This window comes from Strigops habroptila, chromosome Z, assembly GCF_004027225.2.
Source record: "Strigops habroptila isolate Jane chromosome Z, bStrHab1.2.pri, whole genome shotgun sequence".
In the NCBI taxonomy this organism is placed as follows: Eukaryota; Metazoa; Chordata; class Aves; order Psittaciformes; family Psittacidae; genus Strigops; species Strigops habroptila.
In genome coordinates this window covers 58,454,007-58,475,856 of record NC_044302.2, presented here as the reverse complement: position 1 = coordinate 58,475,856, position 21,850 = coordinate 58,454,007, and the positions used below count along the sequence as shown (strand labels likewise).

The 21,850-nt window shown below is 35.6% G+C and overlaps 2 protein-coding genes across 8 annotated transcripts in view; both read left to right on the top strand.

The window, feature by feature from the left end:
• The window catches only part of ERCC6L2 (ERCC excision repair 6 like 2), a 61,970-nt gene that overhangs the window by 33,471 nt on the left and 6,649 nt on the right, over positions 1-21,850 (top strand). The window contains exons 15-18 of one of the 4 annotated variants that reach the window (XM_030511843.1): positions 257-337; positions 2,191-3,388; positions 4,096-4,250; positions 4,391-5,208. In XM_030511843.1, coding sequence (XP_030367703.1) covers positions 257-337; positions 2,191-3,388; positions 4,096-4,250; positions 4,391-4,690 — 1,734 coding nt within the window. In that variant the 3' untranslated portion in view covers positions 4,691-5,208. Of the gene's footprint in view, positions 1-256; positions 338-2,190; positions 3,389-4,095; positions 4,251-4,390; positions 5,209-21,850 lie in introns of those variants that run through there. The other 3 variants (XM_030511844.1, XM_030511846.1, XM_030511845.1) reach the window with 3 other exon arrangements.
• LOC115619499 (DNA excision repair protein ERCC-6-like 2) lies at positions 6,338-20,985 on the top strand. 4 transcript variants are annotated; one of them, XM_030511849.1, is made up of 4 exons: positions 6,338-6,494; positions 6,997-7,067; positions 18,215-18,402; positions 19,904-20,985. In XM_030511849.1, exons 2-4 carry the CDS (start codon positions 7,002-7,004, stop codon positions 20,892-20,894), a joined length of 1,245 nt encoding a protein of 414 aa, XP_030367709.1. In that variant the 5' UTR covers positions 6,338-6,494; positions 6,997-7,001; the 3' UTR covers positions 20,895-20,985. The 4 variants fall into 4 exon arrangements, with proteins under 4 accessions (XP_030367709.1, XP_030367713.1, XP_030367710.1 ...); XM_030511853.1 differs by lacking the exon at positions 6,997-7,067; XM_030511850.1 differs by lacking the exons at positions 6,338-6,494; positions 6,997-7,067 and adding an exon at positions 9,793-10,125.

Sequence of the window (21,850 nt, the reverse complement as noted above, 5' to 3'; positions counted from 1 at the left end):
CTGCTGTAGGAAAAAAAGTTTAAAATTAATAAAATAGCGTGTGAATAAGATCCTCTAAATTTATGCAGTATGTTGCTTTTACTGTAGGATATGCGTTAGATCAAAGAGCAGTAACTGTATTGCCAAAATACAAGCCTGGTCTTGCTGATTGTGTTTCTGGTGCTCAGACCTCTGTAAAAAGAAAGAAAAACTGGTCTTGCCTTTGTTAACTTGAACAGATAACAATTTTTATTACAAACATTCTTGACTGTTCTAGAGGGAAGGGCAAGTAGAAGCAGGAGTCATAACAGCAACTACGTGGCTAAAGGAAGAGACTTCTCCATGCAGCTCAGAAAAGGTGAGGACTATGAAGCAGAGCGTGATAGTCCTTCTGGTTCCTGATGCTGTAGTGGCAATTATGGACTGTATGTAATTAGGCTGATAGTATTTTACCTTAGATTGAATTTGCTATCTTTTATTGCTTGCTTGCCCCTGGTTTTACGTATTGTAAAGTATTAGATAATATCATGCTCTCATTCTCTATTTAAAATGGAATATTCTGAACATCTGATAATATTGTATTCTATGACCTTTTCAACCCTTGGATACCGTATCTTCAGTCTGAATGAAGGTTTTGCTAATATGCTGTTATTACAGAGCAATATTGTTTACTGGAACATAGAATCATAGAATGGATTGGGTTGAAAGGGACCTTAAAGATCATCCATTTCCAACCCTCCCTGTCCTGGTCAGGGACACCTCCCACTAGACCAGGTTACTCCAAGCCCCATCCAACCTGGCCTTGAACACTTTCAGGCATGGGGCAGCCACAGCCTCTCTGAGGAACCTGTGCCAGTGTCTCACCACCCGCACAGTACAGAATTTCTTCCTAGTATCTAATCTAAATCTACCTTCTGTCATTTTAAAGCCATTGCCCCTTGTTCTGTCACTACATGCCCTTGTAAAAAGTCTCTCTTCAGATTTCTTGTAGGCCCCCTGTAGGTATTGCGCTGTAATGTCTTAAGCCTTATGATATGATATGACATGATAACAGCTTTCTGACCAAGAAGTCAGTTGAGAATCTGACACCTACTGTTTAGAAGATTTTGGTTAGGAAATTGCGGAAAGGAGTACAGTTAGTTTAGAGGACTGAAAACTTGCTTCAGGTTTTGTGGACCTCTATTTTGGTTTTCTTTGGGATGGGGTTTTTTTTGGTCTGTTTTGGGGGGTTTTTTATGGGGTTTTATTTTTTTGTGGGGTTTCTTTTTTTTTTTTTTTTTTCCCTGCCTAAATACTGTATCTCAGAGTTCTTTCTAGAAGAAGAGGGTTTTTTTTTTTTTTCCTCCACACCCCCCCTCACACCCCCCTGGGCAGCTTGGGTCATTTTTATGAATGTTTTTGACTGTACACTGTTCATATGTTTTGGGAAAGGAACAGTTAGATCTACTGTATAGTATTGTAAGCATGAAAATATTGTTAGATTAGATCACACTGCATGGTACTAAAAATCAGTCACTGTCTCTTATGCTTTTGGAGATTTCTGTGGGTAAATGTCAATATTTAAATCAGTATGCTATCACATTCATCATAACCTCGCATTCCTATTACATCACTGTATGGTCATGATCTCACATTAATCTTGGTGACAAACTAACTTTTTTAGCTCATGTTAAATAGGATGATATCAGGAGTAATACGTTAATTTTAAAACTTCATGCAAAAAAAAATTAGTATTTACCCTTCAGGCTTTACATATTATCATCTTTCTTGTCTCAGTAATACATATTTCTAGAGCTGTATTCTGGATTTTTGTGTATTCAAAATGTTTTCAGGATGCGTGGGGGTAACTTTGTTTGATTGCAGTAGGCCTCAAGTAATTTTAGTTCAGAATGTTATGTACTTGTTGCTCTTTTAAACTGTTAGCCCCCGTACACAAGGAGGTTGACCACTGCTGTGAGGTTATTTTTCTTATGAATGTCATTATACAGTATTTAGGTTTGCATCATGAAGTCATTTTTCAAACTACCTTTGAAAGATGAAAAGTGGCAACAAGATTAGTATAAACCAGCTGGGTTTAAACCATGGCATTGTGTAATACTGTTCTATACATTTTTTTGGTTAACACAGTGAAAACCCACTTTTTTTTTTACACTGATTTGGAATTAGGGTTTCAAAATTTTTAAAAATACTTTTGCTGTAATTTCTTTTTAGTATGAACAACCAGACTGTAGAGAAGATAGAAATTCCGAAAGCATTCAGGCACATTTAATAAGAGAAGAAACGGACTTTTGTGATGACTTTAGTGATGATGATATTCTGGAAACTTCCATGAAAAAATGTGACAGAAGGAAGCCTTGCAATGCAAATAATTCAGTGGTGACCAAGGGACAGCTTTCCTTAATGCAGTGTGGATTCTCTAAGTTGTTGCAGAGAGAAGTTGGAACTACCAAAGAAGAGGAGAATAATTACAACTCTCATCATTCCAGTTCTGATGATCAGACTTTAAGAACAAATGTCAATAGCAAGCACAGTGATTTTCAGAAATGTCAAAGCCATGTGTCTGTTTTGGAGCATGGGAACACTGCTCCGTCACCAGATGGAACTGATAAACAAAATATGCGTAGTACAGACTGGCTTGTTTTATCAGGCTCTGAGGAGGAAGGGGACGTAGAAAGTGATGATCAAGGCATTTCAAAGCACAGTGATACAGTCATGGATATTGAAAACAGTTCTGAAGATGATGATGATGTCATCTTTCCTACCCAAGTTTCAGCATGCCAGCAACCACTGCTTAGTAAAAAAGTTGAATTATGCAGGTCACCATCTGTAAATTTTGAAGAGTTAGCAAAAGAAAAACAGGGGTTTGTATTTAAGGAAGACAGTAGGCAGTTTGGATTCCATAACAGTGAGTCAAATTTCAGCAAAACTATGTCTTTTGAAGACATCAAGAACAGCACAAGAGAATTGAAAGGAGCAAGTGACATAAGTGATGAGTCCGATGATATTGAGATTTACCATAATTCTAAATTGAGAAAGTCAAGAACTTTTAGCTTTCCGAAATGGAAAGAAAGATATGCCCATAACAACAGACAAGATAATGTCTCAAAACCTCAGCTACAAACAAAGAAGCCCAATAAAAAAGAAAAGGAAAGTGATTCTCAGAATATAGATGAATTTTCATCCTCTGAAGACAACTTGCCAGGTGAGAAAACACATGCCAGAAAGCAAAACTATACGCATAAAAACCAGAGAGACAGAGTTCGGTTTGGGCCTAAAATACTCTATCGTATTCAAGATACCTCTGTTGCACAAATGAAATCTAGCAGTTACACTGTGTGTAGAACTTCTGCAAGTAAAACTGAATTTGAACATCAAGAGCAGAAAGTGGAATCAATGGACAGATATTTAGGTAACTGGTTGTTTTAATTTTTTTGTTTCTACTAAAGTAGTAACATATATTTATCATTGTTGGCAGGTTTAAAGTTTTTCCTGATAAACATGTTTTTGTTACAAGATATTAGTAGGTGCTCTGCTGAGTTATTCAGTAATGTCTTTCTGTATCACTTTTTAACTGCTAGCCTTATTTTCCTTTCTTCCCAGGTGATGGGTTGTATTGTAATAGTTTATTAAACTCAGTCTGTTGAAAGATGCTAAGATTGAAGATTTATTAAGAATTCACAAATCTAAATATTTGAAATGTAAAACCTTAAAAGTCTTGACAGGGCTGTTCATAAAAAGTAGATTAAAAAAAAAAACATGATCTGGAGATTTGAAATACCATGTAGAAGATTTGGTTCTGTTAAAGACTTATATTAATATTGCAGCCCTTAAATCGTAGATGCTCTGAAACTTCTTTGTCCGTCTGAAAAAACCCCACATTGAAATGAAAGCAGTATTAAACTATCTAAATAAATCTGAGTAAGTCTAATGATTGTTGTTAATTTCATAGAGCTGAGAAACTTGGTGCTGAGTAAAATCATAGCAAATTTTACAACTTTGATGTAAATTTTTTTTTTTTTTTTTTTTTTTTTAATTTCAATATCCTTCAGTGCAACTGTATACCTTCAGAGTTTTGGAATAACCACATCTTTGATTATATCTTTCTCCTAATATTAGATGGTGTCCCAGAAGTGGCATATATTCATTCAAATCAGAATGTGGTTGGATCCAGCAAGGCTGAGAATCACTTGAGCCGGTGGGCAGTACGAGATGTATTTGAGTTGAAGCAGTTTTCCCAGCTCCCTGCTAATGTAGCAGTCTGTAGTGCCAAGGTAAAGAGAAATGTTTGGGAAATGTTGTTTTTACTCTTTTTTTTTTTTTTTTTTTTTTTTTTTTTTATATCCTCATTTTTCATCTTAAGAAGCTCTAACAAACTTGTTATTCTCTTAATGGCCACCATGAATGATCAAAGCCACAGAGGATGGGAGGAGGAGAAGGCTCAAGTGGAGGTCTAATAAATTACTTTTGTGATTTGGTTTTTGGAGTGGTTTTTACATTGGCCAGCTCTGAAAGAGCTGGGAATTACGCAGCACAGCACCCTCTGTGGGATTTTTCTGTGAGAGAAATGGTAGGATTAGAGATTGGGTGTTTGAAATCAAATTCTATGCTATGTTTTTCTGATTTGAGGCTTGAAAAAACAAGTTTTCTCAACTTAGATCCACTTAACAAAAATCCAGTTGCCACAGTACATGCTGGAATCTCTGTAGCATAGAAAGTCAAACATAAATCAGTTTGCAGGTTTTCCTTGGGGGGGCGTGGATGGGGGGAACAAAGGGGACAGATGCAGATTTAGTATAAGTAAAATTGTCTATGCTTAATGTCTGAAATGTAAAACTAGAGTTTACTGGGAGTGCTCATTTTCAGCAACAGATACGTTTTATGCTTTTCGTTGGTCATGCATCTTGTTTAATTACATTTAGAATACATACAAATCTGGAATAAATTCAGGTACAGCTTTCAGATTTTTGTTCTTATTACATAGTGGTTTTAATCTACTCTGATTATCTGGACACTTTGTTGTTTGCCTTGTAATAAACATTTGCAGTTTCCTACACTGATTCTTAAGATAAACCACAAGCGTAGAGTAAGTAATTGGTGAGTGTGCAGTTTAGTCTTTACAAACATGTTAGCAATCACTATAGAAATTGTAGACATACGACTGTTTTTCTGGGGTGCCAAACATCCACCGTGGGTAGAAGAGTTTCTTCCAGTGTTGTTGATGTACTGTATTTAATTAAGCCATTAACAGGGATGCCAAAGAATTTTTACACTGGGAAGATCAAACCAGGCAAACCAGTAAAAGTGAGGCCTTTTCAATTCTAACATGTTTGCATTAGAATGTCTGTTATTAACAGAAAAGTTGGTCAAAAATACTCAGAAATATTGTAGAAAGATACTTACTTAATGGCAATGGCTCACAATATTATTAGAACTATATATAACTAGAAGAAAACTTTGAAGAGAGTACTTTGAGTAAATGTCTGTTGATCTACCTGTGTTCAAAACTACTTTGTGACAGCTCATATGTATTGTTCATGTAACTTACATTTCATTATTTTAGAGTTTGTGACCGCAGGTATAACAAATTAACTTAACTAACTTGTCAGCGATTTTTCAAAGGTACATATTTTTCACTCAGAAGCAATAGTATCAATTCTCTTGGAGATCTTAGTAGAAAGAAAAACATCAGTAATTATTGAGAAGGCTGCCTCTTCTTTCACTTCCTATTCTTTCTTTTATGTAGAGGCACAATCTAGAAATAATCCTTAGATGTCTGCCTATTCTTAAATGCAGAGCTTTGAGTATTTAGTACTCTGCTTAAAAAAAGAGCAGCTAGGGCTTCATAGGCAACTTTGAAATATGATCTTCTTAGAATAGTATTGCTACTAGTTTCATTTCTTAAGTATTTCAGAAGGTGTTCTGTGAAAAAGATGATCATTATTGCTTTTCTGGCCATTGGTCTTTGCTGGTCATTTTTCACTTACTTACCATCAGTTACAACATTCACTGTCAGAGCAACTGATTGCATTACCATAAAGAGAATGATGATTTCAAGTGAAGTTTAATAAAAAATAAACAATTTTATAATAAGCAATAAGTATTAAGAAAAATGTAATAAATAATAAGTAAAAGTAATCAAGGCAACCTCATGTAAGAATATTGGTATTTTATTTCTTGCTATTGACTAGTCATCACATTTGGGCTTCACTAAATTCCTGTTAACTTTTACATCGTAAGTTAAGCTCTTTAGTTTCAGTAGCTAATTTATGGTTTTCTACCTGCAGTAGCTAAAAGGAGTATAAATTAGGTGTATTACTGTTTCCTTTTTTGCTGAAGCATGGAGACTAATGCAGTCACTTGAGTTATAAAGACTGCTTAAAACTGAAGCAAAATGCAAAACCTGTGAGGACCCTTCCTTCAAAGTGAAAGAGGTTGTGTGGGAAGAAGATCCCTGAGAGCCAAGGTAGAAGGGACAGGTGCAAGGGCATTCTGTTTCTCAAAAGAGAACTTTGAAGGTATGTAGAACATCTTGTTTAAGAACATGGGTAACTAATGAATAAATAAGCTTGGATTTAAATTGCTTATAAAAATTAGAAGATTTAAAATTTAGGATAAGAAAACATGTTGGTCTTGGTGATAGTTTTTTTTCCTTAACTGGGCTGCGGAAGGTCTGTGTTGGATCTGGACAGTTGGTACTAATGTAATTCAGTCAAATCTCTGTTAGCCTTTTAAACTGTAGGTTTCAATCCGGCATACCTTTTTTAATCCAGTAATAAGTAGTGAGTCTGTCATTAATACCTGTGCTAGTATTCATATAGCCCAGCTACCTTTTCTCTGAAGTAATAAACCATGTTATTTTAACCTGCTATTGTTCTGCACCTTTAAAGTTTTAATAGAAACTTTAAAAGAATTAAATTAAATTAAATCTGAATTAAACCTTAAAAGGTTTAATAGAACTTCTTTTAAAAAATAGGTCTTGCTACTATTTCTTCTGTTCTTGCTTGCTTTATGCTCCAGGCTCCATGACAGTTCTGGTGCTTGGCTTCAACACTACTGCAGAGCCTTTGACTCTTCTTTCTCCAGAGGTGGTAGGGAGTGCAGTCATATTCTCTATTTTTGTTTATTTTAAAAGCAATTGTGCAGACTGACAAGTTTAGCTAGAATGTTCAAACTTACAGTACTGAATGCTAGTTCAGTGTTTATTTCCAGAAATTATATATGACTATTGAAAATACAGTGTAGGTAACAGCAACCAGAATATGAAGTCTGCCGTCAAGAAATACAGGACATAATGAGAGCTCAGCCGTAACTTACCAGCCATGAAAGGTGAGGTAAAATCTAACAGTAGTAAGAGTAACAGTATAAAGTATACATTAATTGTACAAGCAAGAGAATAAACCATATTTTGGTTAAATATCATTAGTCAAATCCTGTCTAGCATCTGAGTTAAAGGTAGTTATTCGGAGATAGTTTGTATATGACAATAGGAGAAGCAAACAAATGTGAAAGTTTTTTGGTTGGGTGGTTTTTTTTTGGTTTTTTTTTTTTTTGGGTGGTTTTTTTTTTTTTTTTAATCATATGATCCTGAAGAAAGGAAAATCAAATTATGTTTTGGGGAGTATATTCCTTTTTATCACAGAAATCCATGGGATTGCATAAAAGTAGAGGATTCTGTAGCTGTTAGGTAAGTTGGAGTAGCGTTTTCAATGAAGAGAGATACTGTTGTCTAGTTATGCAGATGGCTTTCATAAATAGTCATCTACATCAGCAGAGATCTGCTTATACCTTATTTCAAAAGTATAATCAGGGGGGTGCTTAAAAGACTAACTGTTTGGGGTGGTTTAGATAGACATGGCATTTGTATAATGATATCCCTTAAATGTAGAATGCTTAGAATTACAGTAAAAATATTTTAACTTATGACTGACAATTCCTGAATTGTATGTATTATCATGTGTCTGAAGATTGTATTCTGACCATTGTCTGCAACTGGCTGCGAGATCAGTGTAGATTTTGAGAAGGACATAGGAAAGTATGATAATCTTCGCTCAAATAGTTGGTGTTTCTGATAGTGCTGCATATGTAGAAGGTGCTGAAATGTCAATAATTAGAGGTGTTTGAAAGACCCAGTGATCAAAACAAAGCCAGGAATTTTTGTTCCATGCAGAAATGTGGCAGAAAGCTGTTCCTGAAGAAATTTTGGGGGTACAGTTTATACTATGTTATAGGTTAATAATATATCTCAGCTTCCTCTATAGTTCTAAAAAATTGTTGTATGTCCCAGAACCTAAGTGTCTTAAAAGCAGCCAAGTGTGTCTCTTTGCAATTGAAGATCTCTGGCTATTTGTAATCTTTTGTAGCAATGCGTAACTGTTAAGGCAGAAATTATAGTCAGATCTGTGATGCATGATGCAGGAGAATTCACGCCAGGCTTCGGTATTCTAAACATCTGAGGGTAGAACATGCACATCATTTAGTGTGGAAGATAGCCACTCCAGTAAAAGTTACTGAGAACTGGGTTTTATTGCTTCCTTATGCATATGACCACAAAATACCCTTGAAATTCTGTTTCACAAATTATTCGTAGGAAGGGTTTTCTGGTCTTTATGTAGAAGTGTGAGGAAAGATTATATTAAAAGTTAAACTAGTGGAATAATTAACTTGTTTCTGCATTATTTTGTTTGTTTTAGCCTGATTTAATGACACTGAGTAATGTGTTCTGCATTTTACTTTAAATTCAGGTCTTCTGTTTACATGTGTGAGCAAATAGATGTTGTTAAAAATTCATTCTTTTTTCATTAAACAAGAGGAGGATTGTCTTTATTGCCCCATCACTGTCTGTTAAGAAGATAGCTGAAAACCAAAATGAAGAACTACCTTGTGTAACTACAGCAATAAGAATATCAAAGCCGAAAGTTTCTAAAAGAAAACATATGAAATGAACCTGCAGACTGGACATGGCAGATTTATAAAATCAGACTATAATTTTCAGAGCAGACCTACATATAGTTCAGCCTTTCAAGGTGGGTGGGGGTGGGGAGGAGGGAAAGTGGGAAGGAGGGAAACCACACCAAACCTTGAGATATTCATGTGATATTTTGCTCAGAATTATTCTGACATTATTATTTTGGGGGGCAAAAATTGAAATTGTAAAGAACTTTTTTAAGACCATAGTTACATACTAAGTATTTTTAGAGGCTTTAAGTTTTTTGATCCTTTTTTCTGATGAGTTCCAGGTTCCAAAGCAACCTGGGTGATTTTCAGTGCAGAAGGTTGTTAGTTTGGTTTTGCACTGCTTTTTGTGAAGCGTTTTCTTAGCTGAAAGAAGAAATGGAAGCCTCCTAAAGGCAACAGATGTCTTCTTCTCATGTTTCTAGTCGATTCTGAATTAAACGACTGCATTCCTTAGTTAACTTCCTAATTAATTTCTATGATAATTGGCCAAAACAGCCTATGTGAAATGTTTTACACAAGTGCAGAAGTCTGGAATAGGCTTTCTGTAGTTCCTATAAAGCTGAATTTGTGTAGTATTTCTTCAGTAAGAATCTGGTGGGGGTTGAGCATGGGGAAGACTTTGGAGAAGGCTTGGAGGCTTCACAAAAAAGACACAAAATGGGAAGAGGACATACTAAGTAATTTGAAAAACTGATGATGTCCTGCATTAAAGCTAATTTGCACCTTTTAGTATGTGGAAAAGTATTAATCACAAGAATTTGTGTTGTACCTGTTGAATATGTGGGATCTTCTTTTTTTTTTTTTTTTTTTTTTTTTTTCCCTTCCAGTCAACTGCATGTTTTCAACTTAAGTTTACTTAAAGTTTTACTGAAAAGAAATGTACAAAGACAGCTATTCAATTGAGGATTAATCACTATGGCAACAGAAATGTGGTGACTGAAAAGGGGGAGGATGTATTCTCCCCTCAGCTTCCTGTCAGCTGTCATATTCAACCTCTGCGGCATGAATTCAGGCCAAAATATAGACTGTGACCAGCTCTAAGAAACTATATCTGTATTTTTATAAATTCGTACAAGAATTGCACTATAAAAGAAGACTTAATCCTCTGAATTGGATGACAGACATTTGGCACTCTTGCCAGTGTTTGACAGAGAAATAACGGGATGCTTTGTAGTAAAACCTGGATTAATGGTAAACCCCTCTTTATGTTATTGCAATGTAGTGTAAATGAGAGAACTAAGCATGCTGTCAGCCTAGGAAAAAACGTGCCCTTTGTATCTCCAATGCAGATTTAAGTGCTGTTGAGAATACTGTAAATACAAAAGTTGTGTCATTAAGAACTCCTCTTTATCTTATTTGTATTACATTGACATTTTGTAGATTATTTAAACAAAGACTTCTACCAGTTATAGTAACTCTGATTGCAGTGTGTTTGCACAGCTTTCAAATTCAACAAGTTAAGATAGTTGTTTACAAAGAGTAGGCTTTTGGGAGATAACATTCCATTATCATTGCTCTTCTAGGATGGGGAATGCTATTCAGCTTTAAAATAATTGTTCCCAAATGATTGGCCTGTAATGCTGTTTTATTGAGTTTACTGTTTCAGTTTACAGTGGAATTAACCATTTCAGTATGGTTTTCAGTTGGGTTTTTTTTTGTTTTTGTTTTTAATGCTATGAGTTCATATATGGCATGGAATCATAGAATGGTTTGGGTTGGAAAGGACCTCCAGATTAACTAGTTCCAAACCCCTGCATGGACAAAGATGCCTCACATGAGACCATGTCGGCTAAAGCTCTGTCCAACCTGGCCTTGAACACTGCCAGGGATGGACCATTTACTACTTCTTTGGGCAACCTGTTCCAGTGCCTCACCACCCTCATCCTGTGAAGCATGTAGTTGCATTTTCATATGATATATGTGCATGGCTTTTGGTTCTGCTGCTGTTTGATGAAGGTGTGAGAGGGTGAAAGATAGGTGCAACCCCACAGGCTTGTGCTGGAGTAGCAATTACCTTAGTTTTGAATTCTGAGATAGGCTGATTGTGTCCTCTCATTCTCAACGTTAGTAACTATGTTGATTCATGGTCAAGTTTTTGGTGCAAGAAAGTGATATGGCTTATAGGAATTCTTTTTGTTAAAGAGTCAACAAATTAAATAAAACTGCTCCCGGTGAGAAATTTTTGCTTTGTTGCCTGATTGGAGAAGAAACAGAAGTAAATGTGAAATAGAACACAGTCTATCCTCTGTTGACTTAGTAGTCGATTCTCCACTACCAAGCAAAAGGTTAGCGTTCATGGAATGTCCTTCCTCTCAGTTTGTACGAGCAGAAAAGCTAGATAAGACAACCTGGGGAAAACAACTACATATTACTCTCATAAAATTTACTTTTATCAGCAGGTATAGCTGGTCTCTTAGTGTTGGCAGAATATTTTGGAGAAGTAATTTGGATCCAGAATAAGTCAAACAGTTTTTGTAGCTTAAAGAACATTCCAGCTATTGGCCTGCTGTGATACTATCAAATATTAGATACATTTGTAGTCATAGACAACATCGTGAGTATTTAATTCAGAAAGCTTGCGTATAAATTTGATTGTCCTAGACTATTCTAAAATTTTCAGGTAGTTTAGCTTCATTTTCTAACACAACTGAGGTATTGACCATTAGCTATACAATTACCTCTAATACTCATTCTGCAATCCTGTTTTGTTAGAACAGTAGACAAATCCAGCCTGAGTGAGACTGCTTTTCTCAGTCAGAAAGTTAAATTCAGAGGGAAAACTAATGTCTGCATAGGAAATAGTCTTAAAATATGGTAAGATTCAGGCTTTTTTCATATAGTGGAATGTACAGCTAGCCGTAACCGTCTGGAGCCATAACATAGCTTGTTCAGTAGCATGTCCTCTGTAGGCAGAAAAGCAATTCTGGTTTATTTAAGAATCAGGTGGAAGTAGGGAAAGTCTTATTATTTGATAACTTTTTTTATTGCCTTCACCATGTGACCTCATTTTTAGAGAAACTACATGAAGTTTTCTGTGGACGCTGTTATACTTTGTCTTCTTTGGCATGCAGAATAATTTAGGAAGAAATTCTTGTTTGACATGTGTACGTGTATAAGAAAGAAGGAAACAAGATGAAGAAGAAATAATCAGGTAGCAAACATTTCAGGGTATATGTCCCAACAATTAAAAAAAAACCCATAGGTAAAATAAAAACAATATCTAGGAATAGTGTGTGTTCATGAAAAGCATATAGAAAGGTGATAGTAATTCATAAATATTAGGGGGAAAACTCCCAGGGTGGAGGGAAAAAATTCAAGGAAAACTGTGAAGGGGAAAAAAGATTAGCTGAAATAACTTAGAATTGTAATTTGGGTAGATAACTTCACTGGAATGGAGTAAGTATCACTTGATCAAAATAATAACAATCATTAAAACTATTGCAACTCGCAATATATCTGGGAAGTCATATGTTTTCTCAAGTTTTGAGGGGAGTAGGAAAATACAAAGTAGAATATAGCATAAGGGTTTGTTACTTGCTTCTAAGCTGTGTTTTAAGTGGACAGTCATACTGAATTCACTGTGCTTCATGCTTTTGGATGATTTAGGTGACCTGCAAGGCAGCTAGAGATTTGAGGCGGCTTTTCTTGTTTGTTTTAGAAATGAAAACAAACAATGAAACTGCAGTGGAAAGTGTCCTGGATATCTGGCAGCAGTGGTTTCATGCATACCTGAAGAGAAAAGCCTGTTAACCCTGTTTCAGCTGTGAATGGGGAAGTCAGAGGGGGTTACTGCTGACTGCAAGTCAGTATCTGGTAAGATACTTACAATAGTGATACTTTGGATAGTCAGGCAGTAAAACCATTTTATGATTCTAAAACAGAGGAAGATGCTCAGACACAGTGTAACTGTGGCTGAGGAATCATTATGCAAGCATGTTTTCAACTTCATATTCAAGCTTTTGAAGGAAGTTTATTATCCTCTTAAGTCTGGTGACTTGAGGAATTACCACAAATGTGAGACAGCTTAAAAACCAAATATTTCTGAATCTCTGTTTCTCTTTTTTCTTTACTCATTTTGCTCGTAGCCTCTGCTCACTTACTCTCCCATACATTTTCATCATGCTGTATTTAAAAAGATGAAGATTGTTCTCTTTTGCTTTACTTCAAGGAGATAAAGAGAGGAAGTGGGAAGTCGCAGGCTAAAGGTCACAGGCAAAAGTCATCTCAGTAATGTCTGAGGGCGCTTATGCACGGATTATCATTCGTTGTTCTGGAGTGTAGAGCTACTTCTTTATGCCTGTAGAAAGAACAGATACTGAAGTTTTGTACTTCAAAGATAGGCAAAAATTGAGTTTGGCAGGTTTATACTGCTTTTAAAATTATGCTGCAAGAGACAGATTGTTACACAGAGCTAGCAGATCCAGGAGTTGTTACAGGTTCAAGATGGAATCCCTAAGTAAAAATTACTGCTGCATTCTGGCAGCTTAAATTTTTGCTTGGTGCTCAGCTGCATGTCTTCCTTCTGCTTGAAGACCATTACCCTTAACTGTGAACTGGTGTGGAACTCTAAATGTGCAGATGCTACCATTTTTGCTGGACTCTTGGTTACAGCCTGTATGTAATATGTAATTTCAAGAAATGGATGCTCATAATTGGTATGCAAAACCTCATATATACTTTTAAGAATAAGGGACATGAACAATGAAGGAAGGAGGAATGGAAGAAAAGATCTGCTGTGGTAGGAAGACAGAACTCTATGTTCATGTTGGAAACCCATAGACTAAATGGAACATGAAAAGTGAAAACAGATGCTTGCTTTGAAATATTTTTTCATGTGTGGTAAGAGTCCCTAGGTTTTCTGAATAGTTTAAAAACTTTTATTTTCTGCACAACTATGTAATAATCCCACTTCTTTCCCATTGCAATATATGGAAAGGCTCTTCAGAGTAAGTGCAGTAAATGAAGGGGTGATGGGACAAGAAAACAAGTGTAAACCAGGAACGAATGACTGTGTTTCTACGTGTTATTTTCCCTGGTTTACAACAGCACTTCACAATTTCACTTTACTGTATATATTCATGAACTTTATTTCTTTACATTAACTGTGATATTTTCTGTTGTGTAACCTTTTCTCATATACTTTTTGAATCCAAAACATGTTGCCTTCTACTGAGCAACTTGCATAGGTGGCTTTTGTCCTATATGTATGCATTTGAAAATTGTTTGTTTGTTTTGAACTTTGTGTGAAGGTTTTTCTCATGGAAGTGCAGAAAGTTGAATAAAGTAGTAAAAATGTTACATTCAGTAATTCAATCAAAATATTTTAATCTTTGTGGAATTATTTTGCTACATCTTTTTTCCCCACTAAGGTACTGTATTGAGAAAGGAGAAAATATGAAGAATACCAAAATGTATAATGGTGTTAATAATATATAGATAGATATATGACTGATAAGTAGGTGGACAAGCTTAACTGAAACTGTCCTACTTTAAACTGTGGAAATTTTGTAACATGCACCACAATTGCATATTGTCTTTAATGTAGTTAAACATTTAGTGAAGACTGTTTTCATGATTGCTGTCAATTTTTTGTAAAAATTTTAAATATAGCAGACACTATATGTAAATGTAAGCTAAAGTATTTCTTTAGCTTTGTGTCATGTATTTCAGAATGCTAATCAGAAAATGTACTAGGCGCAGCACATGAAAAATGTTTTTAACAGTATGTGTGTGATGGTATAATGTTTGCAAGAATACTTTTGGATTTCTATACTATGATTTTAGCTGTCATTCAGAATAGCTTGGCCATAATAATGTCTTTGAAACTTTTTAAGTATATTTGCATTTTAGAGTGAGAGGAAAAACATGCTGTTACTTATTTAGGTACCGGATGGAATTTTAATTCCAGGAGAAAGAATTTGTGTTGCTATTTGTGCCATTTCAGTTTCTTGACTAATTTTCTGCTCCTGTGTTAAACTTGTTAACTTCCTTTTTTTTGTTTTTTACACAGAAAAATTGGTTTGTTCTTAATTGTCCTTTCTTTCTTCATATGGAATCAGTTTCAGTTTCCTTATAGTCCTGAAATACGCTTAGGTACCGATCACTAGCATCTTTCCAATAATGATTTGAAAACACTGCAGTCAGATCTTATATTATTGCATTTTTCTTTCACAAAGTTCAGCAACACTTGCACTTACCTGAGTCTATTAATTAATATATACTATTTTCAGTTAAACAAATGCTACACACACTTCTAAATGCACAAATACTTCTTGTGTTGAAATAATGAAACAAAACACCTTCATTCTTTGTCATAACATTTATTCATTCAAAATGGGTCTGACATTCAATAATAGAAATAGATTAAATGTGCTAGTATAAGTAGTGTAAGAACAAGAGTCGGAGGTTCTTAGCTGAATCAAATCATACTAATTTCAGTTTTGCTTTGCAAGATTGTCCTATGCATATGATATACATGATAATTCAGGTGAACAAGATCAGTTCTGTAAGGTCAACATGGGATTTCATGTAGGAATAATGGGGACACACACATAATAGTTTGGTAGAGAAAGCACTTGAGGAACAGAAAATAGAAAGCTTTTGAAATGAAATTTTCATCATTAAATAGATTTCAGTCAGTGTATTAGAAGTTGAGTAAGAGTCAGAAAGAATTGGGAGGGAAGAATTCAGCAGAATAATAAATGAAGTCAAATTCAAAAGAAAGCAAAATAGTGTGGAATGTTGACTGAAGTTTTCACTTTCTCTAATGGTAATACTAGTAGAAAAAAACTAGGAATATTTTCATCTATGTAAAACTTACTTCTACGTAGATCCTCATCCATGTATTGCTCAGAATAATAAACTTCAGATTTGACCTTTAGTTTTTCTAAAGATGTCTCCATGTTCACTAAGTGTTTTGATTTTACTGACAAAATGTTTATTGTTTTTTAAAAATAAATTACTGGATTTGGAAGTTGGGAGCTGGATTAAGTTGGCAAACTTTCTAAAACATTAACAAGTTCAACAGAGCCAGTTGTGTTTCAGCCATTTAATGGGTGCCATTTAACTAGCTGGCTTTGCTCCAGAGAGCTGAGATAAATGTTTCAGGAGAAATTCATGGTGGCCATGAGCTTTCACTGGCATTAGCTCCTGCAGCTCTTGGGGTAACTTGTTTATAGTAACTTTTTCTACCTTAAGGAAAAAACTTAGAGCAGCTAATTTAGGTAGAAGAGGAGGAGCTCTTTGTGTGTATAGGGTGGTATTTTGATGTTTTTCTTTTGGGTGTGGCAGTGTGGGTCAGTGTGCTAAAGTTTTGTACTTCCAGAACTAAATATAGCATTCTTGAGTTTATTTACAATTAGTGGTACTTTTTACATTAATTCTGGTTCTCTGCAAAGACAAGCAATTTTAGGACTTTCAGTGCATTTACAACATTTGGCTTTTTTCCCAAAGAGATTTTTAATCTTCTGTGTTTAAACAGATGTGTAAGCCAAAGTATTGCTGCCTCATATACTTTGGTCTTGTTTAATAAGAGGTAGATGGATGCACATATGTGCAGATTTAAAATACTTTAAAGACGGGCATTGACAGGGTTAGGCTTGTATTCTATGCAAGTTATGGTTGCTTGAATTAAATTATACAGTCCTGATTTCATGACAGACTGATAAATGTACTGGGTCTTACCATAGTGAGATCTGAATACTATGAATATTTTTCATGCAAAAATTCCACCAAAATAAACGTATTTTAAACCTAGCATTACTTTCTTCTTTTACAATAAATTTTACAAGTAAAGTTCAGTATTATCTATGCATATCTTAAAAAATAGTAATTTGTAAACATCTGTATACAGAGCTAGCAAAGATGACTGGAATATTTATGCTGTAGTTAACATCTGCTAATTCAATGTTAATTTTGCTACTATCATCATAACATTATTGGGAGAATAGGGTTTTAATCTTAACGGGAGCCTTGGTTTCAGTTTTTTGTAGTATTTTTAATAGTGCAGTGAAATTTTCATCTTTGGAATTGTGCATTTAGATTAAAAAGTGCAAATTTATGCCTGTAGGTCCCTTAATATTAACATCTCTCTGTGTATGCTAGTTTGAGGTTACTTGCTAAGGTAATGGACTGAGAACAGATGTGAGATCCTAAAGCTCAAGAACATTGTGAACAGCCCATGGAAGTAAAGTCCAGTAGACATGGATCAAATAGAAACACATTGGAAGAAACACTGTAGATCCAAAACCAAATTTTGAACTGCAGATGACAACGTGTGAACACAGTTTGCGTTTTCATCTATGAAGCAGTGTTAGTAACGGGGCTGAGGATATCACTAAGCAGTCATTTTTTTCCCCTATCTCATTTGAGAAAAATAAATTTAAAGATGGTGAAAGAAAAGTTGCTTTTCTGGTGTGTTGTGGGGGTTTAGTTGGTTTGGTTTTTTCCTCCTGTTTTTCCCTGCTCTTCAAACACATTCTTTATTTTTCATATTTCTTTTGGCTTGCCTTCTGGCAAAGGGGAAATTTTGGAAAAATAAGGTGTAAATAGGATTATATTTTTCATTGACTGTCAATGCATGATGAATTAATCTGTAGGACAGTCTTTTTGAGTTTGATTAAAATATTAGCTTTTTGTTATGTTTAAAATTGTCGTTCTTCATTTAAGAAGCATCGTGTGGTTGTTAGTGTCATAGGCTTACCAGTATTATAATGAAAGTGTAACGTCCAAATTTTTCTGTTCCTTTACACATGAGTATAGTGATACCTTTTCCAAAAGTGTCTACTATTCTGAGTAAGTCTGTGTGTGTGTGTATGTTAAAGATTGTGATACTGACAAATTTTTTTAACTTGGTATCTATAAGTAGCATTGTGATTAATTTTACTTTTCTTTTTCTCTGAGTGTAAGCTATTGACACAGGCATTTTCTATTTTATAGTAATATTTGGAAGTTGTAATTGAGATTTGGGTCTCATGGTACAGGATTAAGCATTTGTATAACCCTTGGTTTTGCATTAGAGTACTTAGAGATCTTCTGTTTAGCCTCACAATTAACCTATTTGGAAAAATATCTCACCTTATTCTTGGAGAACCAAGACTTGCCCTCGGTGTCCCTGAAAGTTTGTGACTGAGTTAGGGAGTCTGCACTGCAGCCCTGAATCCCAGTCTTAGCATTCAAATCATTGAGTGCTAGCTAGTAGTGACTGAAGTGGGTGCAATGGATCTCATCATTATGTCAGAGACATAGCTGTTTTGATGATTTCCATGTCTCATTTAACTAGAAAAATGAAGACAACACAGAAGACAACACAGCAGAGAAGAACATTATGAAGGGAAGACGAGAAATGTTGGCAAACAGTAATCAACACCACCTGTATGTTATGCATCCTGTGACCCAGAAAAACAAAAAAATACACAAAGTAGGTTCAACCACCTTCTTGGTTGGGAGGACACCCAAAGGAATCCGCAGGTGAGACTGTTCTAGTGAGATGGAAGTAAAATCCTAAGGCTGAAACTAACCTCCTTGTGAGCAGTCACCTTTGTCTTTGTTTCAACCATCCTCATAGAATACTGATTATTTTCTATGGCAAGAGCAGAACTGGTGGGAAACTTCCACTCACATTGTACAAAGAGACCATAATTGATTAATAAGATGAACTGAACCTACAAATCACGTTAACATGTTGATTCAATGTTTCATATATTACAGAGCTGTGCAGTTGTCATCACCATGAGTGTTCATGCTATGTGCATCATGCAGTACTACAAACCAATGTTTAAACTGTATAGAAACAAGAAGTTTTATAGTGCAAACTTCTGACTGCCTACTGGTTTTGCCCAGATCTCATCACTTTCTTTGAAAGACTATGAAAGAACATTAGACTTTAGTGGGTTTTTTAGCATAGGGCTAAATATTATATAGTATTTTGTTTTATTGCCCCCCTAATTTTTTGAAGGATAATAATTTTTCTGTCTCCTTGTTTTCCATTTTTCCCCCAACTATTGCTGTTATAAATATTTAAATTCCATCGGTATATAGATAGAAGTTCAAGAACAATAGCCAGATGGTGTGTGGAAATAGGAGAAAGCTGTAGCTAACTAGGCAAACCTATAGAACTGGGATTTGATATATATTTTCAATTTGGCCTTGAGACAATTAAATTACTATATGATAGTTATGTACCTAGGTAATACCTGTAAATGTTAAGAATCTGTCAAATTAGCCATCTGGCCTCAGCTATCCAAACTGTTATTGTTGAAGTGCTAGACTTGCTTACTATTATAGCTCTAGCAAAAAGCTTAAGCACACTCACTCTTAAATGTTAAGCAGGTCATCTGTTAGCACCTGGCTTGCAGTTACTTTGTAGTACATCTGAATATGCTGTGCAATGAATGAGGATGATTAGGTGCCACAGTTTGTGTTGTAAGGCAGAATGGGAAGCTTTCTACAGTCACCACATCACAAAGGGTATAGTTGGAGCTAGCCAGCCAAGTAGTATTTGAGTCCAAACAGGGTTGAATCTCACTGCCTATTGGAGCCCTCATACAGGAAAGGTAGCACGTTTCATATTCTGACAAGGGAGCATAAACTCACCTCTCCAGCCTTCCAGTTAGGTTACCAGTCTCTAGATGATGGCTGACTCCATTAGGGTGATCTCCTTTAATCAGAGCTTGGCCTCTCAGCAGAAACAAATACTCCATAGCTTACTGGATAGGATGGAGGGTACACTCCCTGTCTTCTGTTGATGTGTTTATCCAGCTCTTGTTTAGAAAGACTTTTAAAAGGAATTTGAGCAACTACTTCCTTCTTCCTTTCCTGTCACCCTTCCCCACTAAAATAAGGAAGCTACTTTCAGTGATTACTTTCTGGGATACAGGAAGTAGGTGAATTGAAGGAATGGCCTGAAAGCTGCTTTTGTTTCTAGTTAAAGGTATCAAAATAACACATTTTTCCTTCTTGTTAATTACAGGAGACAGTTTGAAGAAATGGTGTCCCACTTTAATATGGGATCAGTGGAAGAACTTGCAGAACATGTTGTAAAAGCTACATCAGAAACAAGGCAGAAGATGTTGAGGGAATTCTATATTTCCAGGCATCCAGAGATGGAGTCTTTCTTCCCAGCTGAAATAGCAGTACAGTCTTCACGTGACTGTGAGGAAAAAGAATTGGGTACAACACACTCCAGAAAAAGAAAATCCATTGCTAATTTTGGAAGATCTAAGTCTAGACCTTCATCAGCTAACGGACTACTTTGGAGCAGAACTACAGAAACACAGAGCCAGCAGAGCCAAAAAGTAGAAGTAGAGCAGATTCACAATGACTCCTACTTGCAAGATGTGTGTGTTGATGCAAAATATAAACAATCACCCACTGTTGCTACTCAACATATCGAAAGGAGAAACAGTCAGGCATTCAAGGATTTTATGGCATTTGGCTCATTAGGCAGTAAATCAGAAATAATTGAGGTGCTGCCTGTAAAAAGTTGTGAAGGACAGCAGGGCTCAGAAGGAACACAGCTGCCAAGAAAAAGATGCCTGTCTCAGTCAGCAAATGGGGAGAGAAAAGCTCATACTTGTAAGAAAAAGTCTTTTGTGGACTTACTTGGAGATACCTCTATTCTCAATGACCTCTTCAGAAATGATGGAAGTGGGCCTACAGACTCACTAAGGAGATTCCCTTCAGGGCAAGTAGAAAAATCAAAGGAGAAACCAAAAGATTTCTGGGACATGCTGAGTGAGCAGAATGAGGAGAGCCTCAGAAAGCTCACAGACATAGCAGTCATAGAGAAGCTATGTGAAAAAGCACCTCCTCCCCTGGTAACAGAAGAGAGAGAAGTGCATGAAAGTTCTCTTTGGAAAAAAAACGAAAATTTTCTATGGAAAAAGTACAGTCCAGATGATTCAGATGGACCATCCACTGCTACATCTTGTAATGTAGTAAAACAAAAGTTTTCTGTGTGACTTGCACTATAATTATTTTATTTGGATATTGAAATTTCCACAGCTTCAGCAGTATTCAGCAAAATATAACTTCATGAAATGAAAGGCAAAGTGATGAATTTGTATTCTTGATAATATGGATTTACATTTTACAGATGTGAATATATATGTAATTACATATGTATAGTACATATGTACATAGTAGTACATAAATACTATATTGTAAGCTGTTATATATTAATTTTAAATTAAACCTTTTTAAATGTTCTGAGTGCAATTTATTTTCTTGAATTCTGATTATTTCCTAGACTCAGTAGCAGTACTAAGTAATTTTTCCTATTTAATTACATTTGGACATCCTCAGTCATCAATGCAGGATCTAATGATATTAACAGGATTTGACAATGATATTCCACATACTTTCTGAGCTACTAGAGACTGGGGAACTTCATGAGACAGGAATGACGTCTTTGTGTCTAATATCTTTTAGATTTTTTTTTTTTTTTTTTACCGTTTAATAGTACACAAATTAGACCAGACACAGCAGTTAGCCGGCTGAGGGAATTTCAGGAACCTATAGGATTATAGAATCAGGGCATGGTTTGAGTTTGAAGGACCTTCAAAGATCATCTAGTTCCAACCCCAGTGGTGTGGGTAGGGACATCTTCCACTAGACTGTGTTGCTCAAAGCTGTGTCCAACCAGGCCTTGAACACTGCCAGGGGACACAGCTGCCAGGGTTGCACAGCTGTTCTGCGCAACCTGTTCCAGTGCCTTACCACCCTCATTATTAGAAAAATCTTGTGTCTGATCTAAATCTACCTTCTTTCAGTTTACAGTCATTACCTCTTGTCATTACTGGCTGTTGTAAAAAAGTCTTTCTTATAAGCCACCCTTAAGTATTGAAAGGCCACAGTGAAGTCTCCCTAGAGCCTTCTCTTCTGCAGGCTGAACAACCGCAACTCTCCGAGGCCAGCC